At 39.8% G+C, this 21179-nt stretch overlaps 2 protein-coding genes across 2 annotated transcripts; both read left to right on the top strand.

Annotated features, from left to right (window-relative positions):
* Positions 1–161: 161 nt before the first annotated feature.
* LOC131332029 (WD repeat-containing protein ATCSA-1) lies at positions 162–8223 on the top strand. Its single transcript, XM_058366047.1, has 9 exons — positions 162–516; positions 1508–1768; positions 1866–2025; positions 5647–5825; positions 5966–6215; positions 7252–7406; positions 7494–7583; positions 7708–7779; positions 7897–8223. Exons 1-9 carry the CDS (start codon positions 367–369, stop codon positions 7954–7956), a joined length of 1377 nt encoding a protein of 458 aa, XP_058222030.1. The 5' UTR covers positions 162–366; the 3' UTR covers positions 7957–8223.
* Positions 8224–8929: 706 nt separating this feature from the next.
* Positions 8930–10940, top strand: LOC131332031 (F-box/kelch-repeat protein At5g43190). Its single transcript, XM_058366049.1, has one exon. The coding sequence runs from the start codon at positions 9458–9460 to the stop codon at positions 10565–10567; it is 1110 nt and encodes a 369-aa protein (XP_058222032.1). The 5' UTR covers positions 8930–9457; the 3' UTR covers positions 10568–10940.
* The last annotated feature ends 10239 nt before the right edge of the window (positions 10941–21179 follow it).

Consider the following 21179-nt stretch of genomic DNA (forward strand, 5'->3'; position numbering starts at 1 on the left):
TATATACACAGTGGATCATGGTAGAAAATGAAAAGTTATGGACAAAATAAAAAATATCATAAAATGTGACAACTTTCGTAAAAAAATAAAATTTTGTTTTAGCGAGAATGCAGAAGCTACGTCCTTTATTTTCTTGTATTTTCAAGCTAATCAAACCCCAAGAAAAGTGTCATTAGCTTTAATTAGGGCATGTTTCACTAAACAGAGTAACAGGCTTTCCAACTGTATTTTCCGGAAGAGAGAGAGAGAGAGAGAGGGGGAGAGAGAGAGAGAGAGAGAGAGAGAGAGAGGGGGAGAGAGAGAGAGAGCTCGCGCGCAGAGTCGAAAGTGAATTCTTGGCGGGAGGACGAAGAAGATGCTCGGAAGATGTGGAAGGAGATCAGAGATAGAGAATCGGGAAAACTCCGCCCTAATTCATTCTCCAATCGGATTAGGTCGAGTCGAGTCCACTCTCTCCAACTCTCCAATCACAAAGAGATCATCTCTCCTCATCGTGGCTCCGTCAACTCTCTTCAGGTTTCTCTCTCTCTCGCTCTCTCAATGGAGTAGTTTTCTTCTTGCTTAGCTGTATCAACTTTTATCAAGCTTGTGGTTGTGGTACAATTCTCTTATGGGCTTTAGACCTCAATTTGTATCCAATGGCGTGCCCGAGCTGTTCTATGATTTCTGTGCCCGAGCATGTGCTCTTCAAGTTTAAGTATAAAAAGTAGGAACAAAAGAAATTAAGTGTAAGACCATCTCCCACACTTCCTCGTACTTCTACTCAAATTTGATTTCTTAGGAAGAACTCCAGCGAGAAAGCTCAATTCGAAGCTTAAAATTTTATGCAAAATCTTCGGTGATGGCGATTGGGGAAGTTGTAAAATTTGGAAGATACAAAATGTCTTTCTAAATTTGGGTAAAGATCTCCTGTAGTTTCAGTAATTTTTTTTATGTGAAACGCGATCTGTTATAGATTTGAGTCAAGGAGTTTAGTGTCTTCGGAGGGGGTTTTACTCAAAAGTTGACATTGAGTCCGGAAAAGGGGGTACGGGCTAGAGATGTTCTATTGATCATCTCTCAAATAGAGAAATAATTATTTTGGAGACTGTTGTATTTATCTTTTGCAAAGTGCATTGCGTGCTATCAATGGTTTCTACTTTTAAATAAAAGAGAAGTAAGTTAGTTACATAACAAAACTTGAAGAGTTTGTCGAAGCGCACTTTGTAACTAAGATAGTAAAGGATAATCTTGCATTACGGTTTCACATATTTGCCGGAGGTGCTGTTATACCTTTTTGAATTGGTGTTAAGTTCCCCTCTCGCACCTTTCTTTTTGCTTTACCGTATGGTCAAATCTTATCAAAATATTATGAATGATGAAGCAGAGGCTTTAGATTAAATTGAGGACTCGGGTTCTCTGCATCTCTCTACCTTCACTTTGTATTGTTATTTTTTTGGTGGGGGAATAAGATTTGAATTTCTCTTAGGAACTTCTTCTAGCCACGTTTTTTTAATCACAAAATCAGGTTGATTTGACAGAGGGACTATATTTGCTATCCGGTGCATCTGATGCATCGGTTGCTATCTATGATGTTCAACATGCAACGGATTTTGAGGGAGGTGGTTTGGTTGCAAAGCATAGGCCCTTGGTTGTTATTGACAAGCAACACAAACATGGGCATAAATATGCTATATCATCAGCCATATGGTACCCTGTTGACACTGGTCTCTTCATCACAGGGTCTTATGATCATCACGTCAATGTATGGGATACAAATACTACACAGGTAGTCATGCCTTGCGATTTTTTTGGTTGCCTCAATAGTATATCATCTTCATTCGGATTGTAATCTGACAGTTTCGTTGGGTAACATTTTTTTATAGGGAGTAATGAATTTTAAACTGCCCGGAAAGGTTTATACGACTGCTATGTCTTCAATGGCCACATCCCACATGCTGATCGCTGCTGGAACTGAAGACGTTCAAGTGCGCCTTTGTGATATTGCTTCAGGGGCATTTTCTCATACATTGTCTGGTCATCGTGGTATGCTTATATATTACCCTGATTGATTTATTCTGTTTTATTCCAGAATTGCTCTAGTCCATGCGGAACTCTAGATTTCCATAACTAGCTTCTGTTCAAGGCCCCAGTATGGAAGTAGAAGTTCTTCTAAATTGGACTTCATCTTCTGCTCTCTCAGCCTTGCAACATGTGGTAAGTAATCTTAAAAAGTTGTGATTAGTTGGGTCCACTGCCATGCAGTCAAGGTCATGCCCTGGTTCGGTCTTGGAAAGAAAGATCTCCATGGAATATATCGTCACATCTTTATGCCATGAAAAAGAAAAACAAGTGGCGTGTTCTCCTTACATAGGATCAACCATACGGCCTCTTTAACTCTGAGTGCCTTATAGGATACAGTGCCACTACCTGTTTAAGCTTTTTTTGGGTAAATGTACATTTCATTAAAAAGTCCTAACAATGGGAAGACACCCCTGCCAGGCTGCTAATAACATCTTGCCTCAACAGGTATCAGGAAAAAAAAAAACCCCAATAGCACGAGGGCTTTAACCGAACAACCAAAATAGAATCAAACAAAACCGCAAAAGAAGGTGACCCTGGTTCAACAACCTGTTTAAGTTGCTTTAACAAGGTTCGAGACAGTCAGAGAAGCCACTTGTCCTTTATACCTGCTTGAGCACTGCCGTTGCACCACCTGATGTGTATTGCTCCTCATCTCTTTCCTCTCCAAGGAACTATCTTCTTGTTTGGGTCCCTCGTTCAACTATGGAATCTTCATTATTGTGATCTCTCCTCTCCTTCCTAGGATGGGTATACTATCATCCAGGGTGTTCGATGCTATGTCATAAGTCATAACGCTATAGTTTCTTAAAGACCCTGTCTGGTTTGCTAGCCTACTTTTGTAGCTGCCAACATGAGCTAAACTATCCATGAAATTCCATTGGAATTTAGGGAAGAGGTGGGAAGGACCCAAAAAGGATATTCACAACCATTTGACTTTGTGACCATAGTTGTCAGAATCGTACGATTCACGATTCGTATCGTACGATTCGATACGATTCGGTGGGTAATCGATACGAAAAGGCTGCCGAATCGAAAATAGCTTTGAATTGTAAGTGAATCGGTGATCCGAATCGGTGAATCGTTCAATTCACTTAAAATTTCCGAAATTCATTTTTTACTCTTGTTTTGCTTCTTTTGTTGTTTGAAAAGGGTTCAAATATTTTTTTAAGGTCTTTAGTATTGTTATATGTCATCTTTTGTCTATGTTATATGGATAGATAATAAGAAAAGGAGATTTATTACGAGAGTGAATCGAAAATGAGGAAGATAAATGGAATATAACAACCCTATAGACCTTCTAAGGGTTTGTTTTGTACTTATAACTCTTTCGTACAAAAAGAACCATAAGTAGGCTTTTATGAATCATCATCTCTTGGTAGTTGCAATAGAAGCAACTTACCTAATACTCCATGTTATTATCAAATCATCATTTAGAAGAAAGTTTTTATTGATTTAGGCCTAAATCTTTCATTTGTAGTATATATTGTTGTTACCCTAATCAATAAGCATAGGTTTCTATGCATTATAGAAGTCATGACCGAATCAGAGTGATTCACGATTCAAAAAATGACCATTTCGATTCTTGATTCGATTCACGATTTGACAACTATGTTTGTGACAACAATAAGGGTGTTTTTCTATGTGCACAACAATCTAAGAATTTTAGATTCCATGGTGTAATGTAAATTGAAAGTAATATGGGTGAAGATTATATAAGGCATCACCGGTTTGTTTGATGCTATTTAAGCATGCAGTGAAGTGTTGGTGTGAATCTAAGAAACATGGAGACTTTTAACATGCCTCACATACTTGTTGGACACGGACATGTCTTACATGCCTAAGTATGTGTCCAGTTTTTGTCTTATATTTTTTGCTTGCTCATTATGGACAATCTAAGACATGTTGGGGACACTATTGGGGACACTTAGTGACGGTTGATTTGTATCTCCTATTTTGTGTAATATTTGTGGTTTTTATCTAATTTGATAGTCCTAATGTTTTTTACTTTTATATTAATTCATTACACTCATATGTAATATAGATATGAGAATCATACTTGATGTGTCCTCAATTTGCCTGTGACCAAATTTTTGCAAAAATGATGTGTCTGTGTTGTGTCGTATTCATTTTCCATGTCCGTGTCCTAACTTCTTAGGAGTGAATCCTTGGAGATTGTTGGGGTGGAATTGAAAAGTGCCAGGGCTAGGTTGAGGTGAAAGAGGGACAGGGCAGCGGCAAAAGTGTTTGTAACCCAAGTAAAGCATGAGAGTTTTTGGCGAGGCTTGCAACCCACCTTCAATTTTGTTGGACTCCTGTGAGTGGATTTGCCTCTAGCCTTGGGTCACCATTCTCCCTACATGACTCTTATTGCTAGACAAGTGCCCCTGGACGCATACTAGAAAAAGATGGATACAGACACTTGTCGGTCTTCGAAAAATTAGGGCATGGTCTTATTGGGAACATGCTGGATGAAACAACTTAGACAATTTTTGTATATGCATTTTGTTTATATCCATATTTGAAAATACCACAAATTTCAACAATCCAGGTATACCAAACAAAACAATAACATTACCAAGATATCAAAACAACAATGCCACTATAATTGAGAATTTTATCATAGTACCCTCAAGAAAATATAACCAAGCCAAATAGATCCTTAAGTCCCAATCAATTCGGATTGGCTACATGAGTTGTTTCCATTGAGCTCCACCGAGGGCATCGTGTTCCATGATATTCAAAAAATCTAGATCCTTTCGAACTACCGCCTCTAATGTTAATTTGGTCTACTCCTCCCCTTAGTGATACCCTCAACCATAACCATATCACTCTTCTTAACTATTGGGTTGTGCAATGTACAATAGACATATCCCAACCGCCTTAATATATTTTCTCTCATCTTATGTTCTATCAATGCTACCCTTCCGATTCCACGAATGTTCTTGTTTCTGATTCTATCTCACAAAGTCTTACCGTAGATCCATTTCAACATTCTCATTTCAGCTGCACTTATCTAAACACATGTTGATTCTTAGTAGCCCAACACTTCCTGCCGTATAAAATGGCAAGCTTATGGCAGTAGGTAGAATGGCAACCCCAGACTTGTAGAAGTGTCTATTCTTGTTTTATCTTTGGTCTAAGTTTCAGAGGTGAATATTATATGCTTTCTCGATGATGTGGGAGAGAACCTTCTTGGTAATTTGCTTTTCAGAGTCAGGGCTGGCTCTTAATACTTTCTTCATCCCAGGCGCACATGAAATATCTAACTCTTGCACCATGTATCTTCTCTTCTAAAAGGGTAAGCGGTAGTTGGGTTTCTAAGAATACGCATGGCTGATGTTGGATCCATGTTATGTTACAAAGCATTTCTTTCAGTTAGACAGTTTGCATCTATTGTTTTTGTGGAAATTAATTTTTTCTCTTGAGTTGTGTAGATACTATCCCTGTTGGTTGATGTTAAATCTTATGGATTTATTTATTTTCATTCTCTGTGTAATGAATTGTTCTTTCTACCTCCATTGCTTATGTAAGTACTATCTGCGTCTGTGCTTATATTGCATTGAATCATCCTTGCAATTGAAGATGGTGTAATGACAGTGGAGTGGTCTAATTCTAGTGAGTGGGTTTTGGTAACTGGAGGATGCGATGGCGCAATACGTTTTTGGGACATCAGACGTGCTGGATGTTTTCGGGTTTTAAATCAGTCCCACTCTCAGCTAGGAAGACGCCCACCACTTCTAGAACGTTCGGTCCTGAATAAGGTTGGCTATTGTCCTCTTATCTGTTGCAAAAGCTGTCAAGGCATGATAGTTCGTATTTTAATGTCACAAACTTATGTCCCATCGTGATTAACTCTTTGAAATTTCCATTTCTTATCCATGTTCCTTAAATCTATTCTTAGGGTTCAACATCGAAAACCTTGTCAGAAGGCCAAAGCTCAACTGCAAAAGCGCGTGCACCTCAGCGGAAAATGGCTCATGGGAATGGTTCAAAACAGTCTGCTAGCAGTAAGACACCTAGTCTACTCAAAAGTTCTGTGAGGCAGAGACTGCATCCAGGAATGTTGTCTAGTCAGGATCGTGCCACTGCTCATTATGGAGCTGTCATTGGGTTAAAAGCGACTGAAGATGGCATGTATCTTCTCAGTGCAGGTTGAGTCTGTCAGTTTGTTGAAGTAAAACACTTTTTGGATATTTTTTGTTAAATGTATTTGCACAGACCATAATTTTTGTTGGAGTTATAAACGTCAAAGAAAACATAAATTATACTTTGGTTGGAATTTAGTATAGCTCTATTCTAGCGCTTGACTTCTTTGTCTGCGGGGGCAAAAACTAGAGAAGACTGCTTTCTTTCCTTTTGAGGGAAAAAAAAAAGGTGTAACCTTGCTCTTATATAATACTTGGGCTTATATTGCTGCATTCGGCCTTTTTTGATTTGTTCCTTCACAAAACGGTGAATGCATACCTCATATATTATTTTTGGTCGGAAGCAACACTGCAGGTGGGTAGGTGAAGATAAGTGTTTGAGGTGACTCTATGAGCTAAACTGACAGCTTTTTTACCAAGCATTATGATTAATTAAAATGATTGGTGATGGCTAGGTAGAGAAGAAATCTGCATCTAGCAATCTAGATCAGTTCCTGTTGTGCCCTGCAATCCTTTTTCTGTACAATCTCTCTATCGATAATGCTTTTCCTGCAATAATGGACCTTGCGACACGTTAGTTGCCTTTAACTGGCTAATAGTGGCTATTGGTTCCTTTTAAATGAGAGCAATTACTATAGAGCTGCTTGTTGTGACCACTATTGTTTTTGAATAACTTTTTGAGTCTTCTTTGTTCTTCTACTTTTGAATAGTTTCTGAACAAGTAGCTGACATCATGGGGAATCAATATTGAGCACTTTTGATTCTTGATCACCAAGCCGCCAACCGCTCTTGCTCCACACCCATTACAGAAAGCCATACGCCTGCTTGTTGGGCCACTGGCCTTGGTATGGGTATTAATGGCAGACCACCTACCAAAAGGCTAGGCGTGGCCTTATCTGGATGGGTATGAAGCAAGCACTTGTGGCACTCAAGGAACAACTAGTAGATCCTCCAAGTCTTGTTGCTCTATATAAACCCGTTAAATTGGCCTAAAGAAAGTACATTTGATTAAGCACTTTATGTTTTGGGTTACAAATTTCAGGTTCTGATTCAAGGTTAAGGTTGTGGGACATTGAATCCAGCTGCAACACGTTGGTGAACTTTGAAACTGCTCGCTTACAAACCGGGAAGGCAATGCAGCTATCCACGACACAAGATTCGACCCTTGTTTTCGTTCCTTGCATGACATCTGTAAAAGTATGGTGTCATTCCTATATTTCTCATTATGTTTAGCCTTACAAGTCAGCTGGTACACTTTTTGAAATTATGGTCTGTATTTGTTAGGTCTTTGATGTTTGGTCGGGAAAGACAGTTCAAACGTTTCGTGGTCACTATGAACATGTGAATTGTTGCTGCTATAGTTTGCAGGACCAGGTCTCTCTCTCTCTCTCTCTCTCTCTCTCTCTCTCTCTCTCTTAAAGATGGTAGCAGTAATTTTTCTTCTCAGTACCAAACCCTGGTTACGCAATTGGTTGAACAAATGGTTGCTTTGTTGTAGGAATTATACACGGGTGGTACTGATAGGCAAATTCTTGTTTGGTCTCCATCCAAATTGACTTCTGATGAATTGGTATGTTTTTCAAAGTTGTAATTCTCACTGTACAGAATTTGTTCCTGGCTGCATAAACCTTGAGTTCTGTCAAGTGAAGAATAAAGATTGCCTAAATTAGTTTGGGTGACTATCCAGGATGAACGGAGCAAGATAGGGAAGACTTCTACACTGGATGAAGATAACTGGAGTGATTGACATTGACTACGGTCTCTCCGTGGTGCAGATTTCCAGGTCATCTATGAATTCGCCTGCTTTATATGTACATAGGAGTGTTCATCTTTGGCTGCTAGTACTGTGTATTCATTTGTTCTTTTTCATTTTGTCTCTTTGGCTTTTGGATGCAAAAGATTACACTTTGCCAAAGTGGGAAGCTATACCTTTACCTTAAAAGCGATCTTGTGTATATTGGGAAAACCATGTTCATCTGCTGAAAACAAAAAAGAGATGATTATGTTCCGGTAAGATGTTTTTAACGCACAATACTTTTTTTTTTTGCCATAATTTGTATATCAGCGGGGCGTTAGTATGTTAGTCAACGGGGATTCAGAGGCTATCCATAGCCATGAATCCCAAATCTGCTTCCCGTGGGGCTCAAACATTGGCCACCATTGGGGAGACACATGAGCAAACCAACTCAACTAAGCTTGGTTTCTCTAACGCACAATACTGTTGCTCTACCAAAGAGGAATGGAACAATGGGATTTGTCAAGTACATTCCCATTTCGCCCTTTGTCCATGTCGATAGAATGGACTAGTTAGTGGTACCGTAGCTGTTGTAATAACAAGTGGTATGCCAATGACCAAGTGTTCTAAGTGTAGAACAATGGGATTTGTCAAAGTCATTTCCCTGTTGCAGGAGGGTTTGAGATATTACCGTTGACGGCTACTTCAGAATACAAAGGACGGCTACTTCAGAATACAAAGGGTGGCGGCCGAGGAAAGATTGGTCCGTCGGTGGCCTCTATGTTTGGATCTCGGTTTTTTTGAAGAAAAAAGAGAATCGAATGAAAAGAACATTTATAAAGAAAATAAAGTGAAATAATATTAGGAAGTGAGGGGGGTGCTTCTGGTTCCCATAGGGCCCCTTTGTCTGTCTGGGTATAAGCATCGGATGAAGTGAGGGGGGTGCTTCTGGTTCCCATAGGGCCCCTTTGTCTGTCCGGGTATAAGCATCGGATTAAACTAAATATTCAACGAACATCTAGTGTTTGGTTATATTTTTTTAGTGCTGAATGGAATATATATTGGATGTATAATCGCCCAAAGTGGGAAATCCTACCATGGGATATATGGTCATCATTTACCTATCAATGTTAATCAGCATGAAACTACGTATAATACGTCCCTTTACTGATAGTCCCGTCAAACAAACAAGCCCATAAAGTATTACTAGTACATGTTTTGGTTTCTTTAGAAACTTCACCAAAGGGGGTTAGAGACCACAGCCAATTTGTCAAAAATGGTTACAACGTAGTTGTGTAGTTTCCTTGCAATGTCTATATGTACCCATCAATACGCGGTCCCACTCTCATCATCTTATCTATAATAGTGCTGAGCAAATGTAAAACAAATCTTTAGTCAAATGGTGTGTAATGGAAAAGATTAGCTTAATTGAGCTATCAAATGACTGTAGCATAATTAAGTACAGCCCACGTTTTGGATCGAAGACTTGGCCTTAGAGAATACTTCATGGTAAATGACGAGCTCACAATCTCCGGTAACTTCGCCGGAAATGGATCCCGGAATATGGAGCCAGCTGCCTGAGGTCCTCCTGGAACGTATTCTTTCATTCCTACCGCTGAGGAACTTCTTGAGCCTCAGATCAACCTGTAAGCACTTCAAGTCTCTCATCTTTTCTCCTTCCTTCGTCTCAAAACACTCTTCACCATCTTCTTCTTCTTCTCTCTCCTCTTTTCTCCTCTCTCACCCACATTTCCACCTCTATTACCCTCTTTACGACACTATCCTCAAAACCTGGCGCACCTTACGGCTCTCCGTCTCTCCCCTGCTATCATGTGCACCCTCTGGTCCACACCTCCTCTCCGTATCCCATGGCCTCCTCTGTTTCTCTCTCCCAAACTCATCCTCTTTCCTTGTGTACAACCACTTGGCAAGATCTTCAAGAGTTGTGGAATTCCCAGAACACAATTTTGCCTTTGAGTTGCTTACTTTGGTGTCGTCGCCCAATGGGTACAAACTCTTCATGCTTGGCTCTTCTTCCGGGTCATCAAACAAAGCTTTTGTCTATGACTCTAGGCTTCATCTCTGGCACCAATTCGACAGAGTTGACTCAGTTCTGGGTGATAATTTCCTTCAAGAAGGTGTTTCCTATCATGGGTACCTCTATTTCACGACACCGGAGCCTTTTTCAATTGTGTGCTTCGATTTGGAAAGTGGGAAATGGGAGAAATTGATGACAGAGTTACCGGGTCAGCTGACTTTTGCCCGGTTGGTGAGCAAAGGGGATGAGAAGCTACTCCTGATTGCGGGAATTGGGCAACACGGAATCTCGAGGGAATTGAAATTGTGGGAATTAAATGAAGGGAATTGGGTGGAGATAGAGAGAGTGCCAGAGACGATGTGCAGGAAGTTCATGTCAATTTGCTACCACAATTATGAGCATGTTTATGCGTTTTGGCATCAGGGTTTGATTTGTTTGTGCTGTTATACTTGGCCTGAGATTTTGTATTACAAGGTTTCAAGGGGAACTTGGCATTGGCTACCTAAATGCCCTTCATTGCCTGAGAAATGGAGCTGTGGTTTCAGGTGGTTTTCCTTCATTCCCGAGCTTCATGCTTCTGTGTGAGACTCTTGATCCCTTTGTGTGCCCCACAATCATGTTTTCTGATCCCTGTTACTTCAGTGATAAAACGTTCTGAGAGCAGCCACTCTGTGCATGCATATATTGTGAAAGACAAGGTCTGTCTACAGTCCTTTCCCGTCCCTAACCCCATCGGTTGGAGATTTCCGTCGTCCTTGTACAATCCTAACTATGAGTTATAAAACAGATTGACCAGGAAACGTTTTGTAATTGGCTCTATGTTAATTAGACTTTGGCAAAACTAGGATTTTATTATGGGGTGCCCAGGGGTGTGATTAGGATCTTATGTGTTGACTATACAAAATGAATGTATGTATTTTTTACATGTGTTGAATATGTTAATGTGTATCCATTTCGTTATTCTGTGGTAGAATTGCTGCAAAAGTTTTCTTTTTCCGGAGGCTCAGTAAGAAGAGATTATCACCTTTAAAATTACAAAATGTCATTGTTAATGGGTATTTTTCTTCCTCTTCTTCTTCTTTTTTTGAACCAAGGAAAATCTAATCTATTCTATCTTTAGGGGAAATGAGAGTGGGGAGTGGGGGCGGGATACGTTCCCTCATCAACTGAGCTAGGAGGCAACTTTCGTATTTTTCTTCAAAACAAACATCCCTTGGGATAAGTGTAGACCGTATGAATGGACATGCCTATACCACAATTATTTACCTCCACAATATTTTTCACATCGGCTAATTCTGAGAGATCAATTTCACCGTCCACTTCCGGGGGTTCCAATTAAAGTTGGAGCAAAGTTTTGTATGGACTGGTCCCGAAAGAGTAGATAGCATCTAAGAGGTTTCGAACCTGAGACCTAAGGAGGAAGCAAAACCCCCAAGTTCCATGCCTTGGCCACCAGATCAACCCTTTGAGTGTTTTTCCTTCTTTTTTTTTCCTGTCACATTGATGGGTTAGTGTTTTTTTTTTTTGTTTTAATAACCGGATATCCGGACCAATGGTAGATTGGTGGTTAGTAAGTTTATTATCTCTACATTGCTATCTGAAACTAGCCATCCATTGTCTACTAAAATGGAAAATATCTTAGTGTGTCATTATCGGCATTTTTATGAACGTTAGACTTTTGATCCTTATGTTATCAGGTCCAATTCGGGACCCACTGGGTCAATTAATCAAAGATCGGAATCCCATTGTTATACTCTTTCAAAGCACAGACATGAATGAATGCCATTGTTTGTTACTCATCCCATTGCTAGGAAAGTAAACTGTCAAAACGTTACTAAACAAACTTAAATCGAAGTTATATTGAGGTGCTATAAAAGTAATAACATGGGTAGCTTCTGACTTTCTTGGAGAGAGAGAGAGCGTGCGCGCTCTACATTGCATGACAACTATTTTGATTAGCTCTCCGTAAAAAATAATTAGATTAAATCATTTGCAAGAGTGAGACCCCGCAAGTAGCCTGTAGAATTGATTCCTAGAATTAGTCAAGCGGTGAATAATAATTGGAGTTTGTGTCGATTTGTGTCATCCGAATGGGTTGCACTACGTACCCTTTGGTCTGAAAGATTGAGCAGCCCGTGGTCCGTGCATAATGAAGACTCAGTTTACCCTTCTTGTGCACACAAGGACCTGGAGCCCATGAGGCTTTTTATATGGGCTTATGGGCTGTTTTCGCTAAACTAAATAGATTAAAGTTATGTTGTTGCAGATTTTTAGGCGGTCATTCTCTACATATGCATTAATTGAAATATTATTTAGCAAAAACAACCTGACTAATGTCATTAGTCTCTAGTCCAATAATATAGCGGAAACACACTTCAAATGAAGGTCCCAATCGAACAAGAAAATAACATGAAAATTGATGAGATTTTTTTTTTTTGACATGGCCTAAGTTTTTTAGATTTTTTTTAGATTTAAGTTGATGATGGGTCGGCTTTGTAACCGGATAGGATCGGTTATATCCAAATTTAAATTTTTTAATCTTTGGATTTTAGAATTCAAACCAAACGAATTATCCGATCAATTTTTGGTAATCTATTCCAAATTGCATCGGACTGGGTTCGAATCGGATCCAAACCTAATCTGCTAACATGCCTAATTCATGACATACGTTAGGTCGCAAATACGGGGGTACAAGAACGATGATTAACCAAGAGTTTAAAGTAGTTTTCATATGATAAGAATGACCAATATAGAGAGGTGGGTAATGTGTGGCTGTACAAAATCAGGATTCTCCTTGTTAATCTTGGTAGAAGTCGTGAAGATAAAAGAACAAGTAGTACTAGTTCCAACTTCTAAGGAGATGAAGAAATTAAGTAGGAACCCAACACATTTAGGACTTTCTGATCAGACCCTACATTATCAAGTTCACTCAGAATTGAAATTGGGGTAAGGTTTTCTTCACTACGGAATTTAAACTTAGCCTCGGAGTACTAGTAGTAATTTGTACCATGGATTTGTTCGCAATTCGCAAATAGAGACTTGATAGTGTGGGTTCTCATTGTTTTCATGGAGTGATAATTCGGTGGTGCTCAGAGATCTCTATCACCACACATTCACGTGGATCTATACACTTAGTTCTGGATCTTACGGAAATGTGTTGTAGTAGACTTAGTAGTAGTAGTATTAGAGGCCCTTGGAGCACCACGTGGCGGTGATCCAAGAGCAAATAACAATTTCTAGTTTTACGTTGACTTTTTAAGAAGTGATTATTCAGTGCTCTTGGAGCACCATTACGTGATGCTCCCAAAAGTTTTTCCACCCCACATTGGTGTAGAAGCCACACATTTAGTAGTGGAATCCACACCAATGTGTGATGGAGAAGACCATTGAACATAACTTGGCGGTGCTCCAGTTAATAATAATTTACTCTTTTTAAGGGCCCAATTTGGACATTTATGTCTCCTTAAATATTTAACTTATTTTTTTCCGGGCCTGACTCTTTTGGGATTTTGGGACCTTTCGGTTTTGTAATCTCCGATTTAATGGTTATTTTTACCGATGAATGAAAAAGGAAATGATTTTTACACTCTATTTCTTAATATTCACGCTTCTTTTTTTTTGGTCTTTTAACAAAAATAAAAATAAAAAATACATACACTTTTCAACCCTAAAAAACATTAAAAAAAAGAAAGTGTGGATATCATAAAGAGAAGCGCAAAAATCACTCCCCGTAATGAATCAGTATTATGCTCGATCCCAAGTTTGGAGCTCGTGATTTTAAAAGTAAAACTCGCAGCAAAAGCCTTGCTCGTCTTTACTCAGGACCAATATGACGTACGTGTAGAAAAAGGTGATCGAATGTACCATAATCAAGAACGTCGGCGCGCGTAATATACCAAAATCAAATCGAGTATGTATTAGTATTACTACTTGTGTTATTTCCATTGCAGAGATTCAAATATGGAATTCAAGAAGGGAAGTTTTCTCCTCGAGATGCAGTTCGATCCTACCGACGTCGAAGACAACGTGCTCGTGTTTCCTTACGACAAAGCATCGAAATATTTCCATTCGGTTCCGAGCCGTTTTTCCGAGAGGAACGTCGAATTTTCCGACCACCTAAAAAACAGGTGGAATATGAAACTGAGCTACTCTCATATTGATCGAGAGTTCGCGCTTACGGACAATTGGGTCGATTTTCTGGATCGTCACCGTTTGGATCGTAAGGACGTGATTTACTTCAGCATACCTTCACGACGTTTACACGACCACCATTACTTGATTGAGTACGTAAGGAGAGCGGAAATCGAGGGTAACGTTCCTGAAGGCACCGCGACGTATGAGTATCATCCCATTCGTGAAGCTGAGACTATGGATTTAAGGCAAGGAGAGGGAAACTGTTTCCTCTTCAAGCTTCCATTGACGAAGAACGATATCACATCCGGTAAGCTCGTTATTCCTACCAAGGAAGTGAAGGACCATTTCCCTGGAACTGAAATCCCACCGGAAATAGAAAACCTGGGGAATCTGTGGTTTCTTGATGAGCGAAACAAGAGTTGGCAAATGAAGCTGATGTTCGATTATCAGGCCGATGCCTATTTGGTTACGGATGAGTCGATGAAGTTTGTCATAGAGCGCGATTTGAAAGCCATGGATGTGATCGAGTTGTACGAACCGGTTGAGTCTTTGGATGCGAGACATTTTCTTATCGATCACGTGAAATCAAATACGGCGCCTGAAGAAATTTGAATCAAACCCTTTGGGTCTCGTTTGTTTGCTTGGAACTTTGGATTGTTGTTAAGAATATATAGATTTCAATTGGAGTCATATAGTATCTTTCTATATTATTGTTTAAACGGGACGGATCCGGAGACACCTAACCTAAAAAAATATTTCAAAATCATGTTCTGAACACATTGAATGACTCAAATCATTAAAATTTGAACCGGTAACAATGAGATTGAAATTTGGGGTATTTTTTTTAAGTGTCTCCAGAACCGCCCGTTGTTTAAATATCTTGATCACTGTTTTTGTTGTCGAACAAACATGCCCTTAGATAACCATATCCACCACACCCGTCCCAATAAAAATACTAGTACCTTTCAAGCGCTTATTGATAAAGTCCAATCCAATTTGGCTGGCTGGATCTGCCTCCTTCCCTGGCCGGAATACCCTCATCACCTTTGTTAACTCCACCATTCCTTCCTACATATCCCAAACCAATGTCCTCCATAAGTCTATGACTAACCGCTTGGACAAATTGAACCGGGATTTTTTATATATGGGGTTCTTCCGCGGAGTCTCGGAAGTTACATGCTCTTAGCTGGGACAAGGTCACCTTTACCCGAGGCTTTGGGGGGTCTGGGTATCCGTAAAGCTCATGCTGCTAATCAGGTTGCCTTGGCCAAACTCAATTGGAGGTTTCATCATGAACCGGATTCTCTCTGGGCCAAAGTGCGAAGAAGCAAATACGGTTCGGTGGATAGGGTAAACCATCCGTAGACCGTCTTCAAGATTGTATCTTGAAGGTGCGTGATCTTTGGGATGGGGGTATTTGGGCCCTGAACAGAACCTCTAGCTCTAGATATTCCTCCTGTTATTAAAAATCTGATTTGGAGTCATCCGGCCCGTTGTTTCTCCGCTGAGATGACGGATGGTGTTTGCTGGAACTCCTAGCTCCTCGGGTTCTTTTAATAGTAGTAAGGAGGCTTACTCCCTAGACTCTTGTGGGGGGTTGCATTTCCCCTTTCACTGATTGGCGCTGGCTTTGGAAAGTTAATGCTAATCCGCGCGTCTTACATTTTCTCTGGCTTGTTGCCCACGGGCGTCTTGCTACTGAAGACAATCTGTTTTCTCGCCATATCACTTCCAACCCATTTTGCCCGCATTGTCCAAATTCCAATTGAGGATACTGTCACGTGGTATTCACTCGCGCATCCGAGCCGTTCATTGCATGTTTGAACGGCTCAAATTTGGCGAGAGAAAATGTTAGGGTGAGAGGAGAGAAAGGGTTTCAATCCGAGCCGTCCAAAAGTGTATCGGACGGCTTAAATAGGCTGAACGGATACCACATAGGATATACCCGCTCGGTACTGAAAAGTCACTCCTTTGCTAGAGATATGTGGTCTTACCTTGTCATTCCTAGCAGTCAAGTCTCCTTCTTTGATTGCTCAATTCCTTTTCATTCTTGGCTGAAATCTCAGTGCCAATCCTCCATTGCCCATATGTCGGGTATCCCGTGGTCCATTCTCTTTCCTCTTGGGTGTTGGACCGCTTGGATTAATCGCAACAATCTTGATCACTTCCAATCTTTATCGAATACACCGGCATCTAGATATTTCACCCATCAAGATGTTTTCGCCCGGGCCATCGAATGGCACTTCACTGTCTACAATACCAACCTTGCGAGAGGGTACAGTGAAAAGCTGGTTGGTTGGGATCCACCTTCCACCGGAACGGTTAAGGTTAACACCGATGGTGGAGTTGACCGTTATGGTACTGCAGTGGCCAGGGGTTTGATTAGAGATTACAACGGTAATTTTTTGGCAGGTTTTCAACGTAAAATTGGTCCTTGCTCCATTTTGGCAGCTGAGTTCCAGGGTTTGCATGATGGTTTACACCTCGCTTGGGCTAACAGTTGGCCTCGAATTGAAGTTAGTTTGGATAATAATTCTAGAGAATAAATTCTCTCCGCCAGAGGAGGAAAAATGGGCTTTTCCTCCAAACCAATACCCTTCTGCCACATCAGCCAATAGTACAAAACCAAAGCATACAGTACAAAACCAAGGGGAAAATCACGTGCTGCGCTGTGCTGTGCTTGGACTATGTTAAAATTATACCAACTCCTCCTTCACGTCATAAAACAGTACAACTGTACAAAATCCTTTTTTTTTTACGAATGGTTACAAATCCCATTTTATCCCGTTTTGGATCTCAAAAAAATGATAAAAACGCTCATTATGTTTAAAATACTTTATATACGGCTCTTGCGAAAAATAAACTCAATTCGATATCGGTTAAGACACCTACAAAACGTCCAACTTTGTTCCAGAATTCAAGCCTGAATTCTAGAGCAAAGTTTGAATGTTTTATAAATGCTCTTAACGATACCGGGTTGAGCTTATTTTTTATAAGGACCATAAGCAAAGTATTTCAAACAAAATGAACGATTCCGATTATTTTTTTTGACCCAAAATAAGCCCAAAAAGGAATTTGTACCCATTGGTACAGATTTTTCATCTGTACCATTAGACTTTTTGTTTTTTTAACATGGTCGCAGATGTGAATGTCCGGACCATTTTCTGATCATTTTATCATAAAAGAGTCATGATTAATTTTTGTCTCTAAAGCTTTCATAATCAAATTTAATTTTAGAGAATAAATTCACATCTGCGACCATGTTAAAAAAACAGAAAGCCTAATGGTACAGATGAAAAATCTGTACCAATGGGTACAAATTCCTTATTGGGCTTATTTTGGATCTAAAAAAATAATCGGAGTCGTTCATTTTGGGATTGCATGTTTGCTTATTTTTTGGGGTTGGGTTTTAGAAGAAAAAAGAGTAAAGTAGGAGAGAGAAAAGGATTGCATGTTTTGTTTGCTATTTGAGAAGAAAGAAAGAAAGTTTGCAAGAGAGAGAGAGATGGGGCCAACCAGATTGCTTGTTTTACCCCTTTTTTTTAAAAGAATAAATAAGTAATATTTTTAATGGAAAAATTTTAATATAAAGAGTATGATGCAGTAGATATTTTAAAATAGAGTAACCAAAGTAATAAAGTGATTTTTTTTCTCTAATTTGGTCCAAAATTTAAAGATACTGGTGCGGATACTCTAAGTCCCCCAAATTATACCTTCTAAAACTACCACTCATGTATACGAACACACACATACACATATATGCGATCATTGGTGTGGGATCCTACGCAAAATTTGTGTCAAATGTTTTGTGAGTGGAAGTAAAATGTGCATATACCATATGGGTTCAAATCCCTGATGCAACCAAAGATATCCATAGATAATATAGAGAGAGAAACTCTCAAAATGGAATACAAAAGAGACTAGCTCTTGATAATATTTGTTCAAAATGATAAAAGGTAACAAAGAAAGAACTTCAATACCTATATATAGACTCAATGCAAAAAGACATAAATACCCTTACTACATACTGTATCATACTCCCCTACTAAAAAGAAACTTGTCCTCAAGTTACGGTAGTGGCCTCCGGCAAATAGGGCACCAAATGTTGCACTGAATGTGTTGGAGATGCTCAAGTGAGAGGGTAAGCGGACTTGATAAGCGTTGTCATTGACTTTGTGCAAGACTTCACAAGGACCCACTTTTCGATCGTTCAACTTCATGTAAGCACCATGAGGATACTTATCCTTACTCAAGATAACCCAAACAAGATCCCCTTCTTTGAGCAAACCTCCCTTTTATGTACATCAACGGTCGCCTTATACTTCGCATTAGACTTCTCAATATTGAGCTTAACTTGAGAGTGGATATTCTTCATCAACGTAGCCATATCTTCCGCCTTGGAGTGTCCCTTCTTAGGGGTTGACAAAGGAACGAGGTCAACCACACTAGAAGATTTCAACCCGTAAACTGCTTCAAATGGGGAAGTGTGGATGGTGCGGTTTAGAGAAGAATTGTAAGCAAACTCCGCCAAGGGAAGAATTTCATCCCAACTTTTTGGATGTTCACCAACTAAGCATCACAACAAATTCCAAAGACTCCGGTTTACCACTTCCGTTTGACCATCGATTTGAGGGTGAAAAAAAGTACTAAAGCATAAGTTGGTGTCAATCTTTCTCCACAAGGTCCTCCAAAAGTGGGCAAGAAATTTAGCATCTCTATCGGAGACAATAGAAGTAGGGACGCCATGCAACTTGTAGAACTCCTTGAAATAGAGATTGACAATGTTTATCGCATCCATAGTCTTTTTACAAAGTATGAAATGAGTCATTTTTGAAAACCAATCCATTACTACCATGATAGAATCACTCCGCCTTTGCGTAGAAGGAAGCCCCAAGACAAAATCCATACTCACGCATTTTCAAGGACTTTTCGGCACCGGTAAAGACAAATACAATCTCGCATTAATGGTTGTTTTCTTACTCCGTTGGCAAGTTTGGCATCTTTGCACATAGCCTCCCACATCTTTACTCACTTCCGACAAATAGTATGCATCTTAAAGCAACGCTAGAGTCTTATCCTTGCCAAAATGACCCAATTTGTGACTTTCGATCAACAATTGCTCCCTTAAAGAGCATGTAGGGACACACAACTTAAGTTCTTTGAAAAGAAATCCATCATTCAACATGAAACATGGATCGATAACCTTATTACCCCTTTGCAAAGTATCGATTATCTGACTAAAGTAAGGATTTTCGGCATAGAAAGTGTGAAATTCTTCAAACCCAACAACTTTGTTTTTTATTTCAACCAAGAGAGCCACTCTTCTATTCAAACCATCGGCCACTTTGTTGAGAATCCCCGATTTATGCCTCAAAGAGAACGTGAATTGTTGTAGATAACCCACCAACTTGGCAAGTCGTTTATTGAGATGTTAACTATTGATGTACTTAAGAGCTTCATGATCGGTGTTGAGGACAAATTCCTTGTAGGCAAGGTAGTAACTCCAATGCTTGATGGTTTGGACAATGGCATAGAATTTCAAGTCATAAGTAGAGTACTTGAGTTTGGCACTGTTCAACTTTCTCGCTAAAGAAAGCAATAGGTTGACCACCTTGGCTTAAAACTCCACCAATTTCCACTCCCGAAACATCACAATCAAGCTTAAAAGTTTTGTTAAAGTCAGGTAATACCAAGATAGGAGCTTCGGTAAGCTTGGATTTCAATAATTTGAAACTCTCGGCAGCTTCTTCGGACCATATGAACACCCTTTGCTTGAGGCAATTGGTAAGAGGAGCCGCGATACTACTAAAGTTGGCAATGAACCTCCGGTAAAAAGTAGCTAACCCATAAAAACTTCTCACTTCATGAATACTTGTAGGCGTTGGCCATTCCACAATGGCCTTAATCTTGTCTTCATCCATGTGAACCCCTTTTGAAGACACCACATACCCCAAAAATACCACCTTATCAACGTCAAAACTACATTTCTTCAAGTTCCAATAAAATTTCTCTCTTCTCAAGATTTCAAAGACTTGTTGGAGGTAGGATGAGTGATCTTCAAAACACCTACTTTACACCAAGATATCATCAAAGTACACAACTACACATATACCCAATAGAGGTTGACGCATTTGAGTCATTACCCGCATAAAAGTGCTTGGAGCATTGGTAAAATCAAAAGGCATCACAAGCCATTCAAAAAGGCCATGAGGGGTCTTGAAAGCCATTTTCCATTCATCTCTCGGGCAAACTTGAATTTGATGATAACCACTTCTTAGATCAATATTTGAGAAGACCTTTGAACTGGCAAGGTAATCCAACATATCATCTAGCCTCGGAATGGGAAAGCGGTACTTGATAGTGATCTTGTTGATAGCTCTACTATCCACACACATCCTCCACGAACCATCCTTCCTTGGAGTCAAAAGAGTCGGCACCGCACAAGGGCTAAGACTTGCCCTTATGTAGTCTTTCTCTAGAAGATATTTAACTTACCTTTGAATCTCTTCCCTCTCCTTTGGGGACATTCTATATGCAGGCTTGTTCGGAAGGGGCGCCCCGGGTATCAAGTCGATATAATATTGAATATTTCATAAAGGAGGCAATTCGGGAGGCAACTCTTGAGAAAACACATCAACATACTCCTTCAAAAGTTTAGAAATCGCCTCGGGAACATCCGACACACCCATATCCGCCTTAGAAACCAACACTAAAACATACCCAGTTTCTTGACTTTCCTTGAGAAATCCCTTAGAAGCAAACAACGTAGTGGGAAGAGGCTTTGCAGTCACCTTCTCCTTCATAGGTAACAAAGTGAATTGTCGCTTCTCCTTAAAGACGGTGTAGGTATTCTTCTTTCCATCATGGATGGAATGCCTATTGTATTGCCACGAGCGACCAAGTAGTACATAACAAGCATCCATAAGAACCACATCGCACCAAGTTTCATCAAAGTACTTTTGCCGAATAGAGAAAGATACCTAGCACCTTTTAGTCACCTTGATTTCATTACCCTTCTTGAACCAAGAAAGGGTATAAAGATGGAGATGCTTCTCCACTTTGA

This window comes from Rhododendron vialii, chromosome 7a (genome assembly GCF_030253575.1).
Source record: "Rhododendron vialii isolate Sample 1 chromosome 7a, ASM3025357v1".
NCBI classification, from domain to species: domain Eukaryota; kingdom Viridiplantae; phylum Streptophyta; class Magnoliopsida; order Ericales; family Ericaceae; genus Rhododendron; species Rhododendron vialii.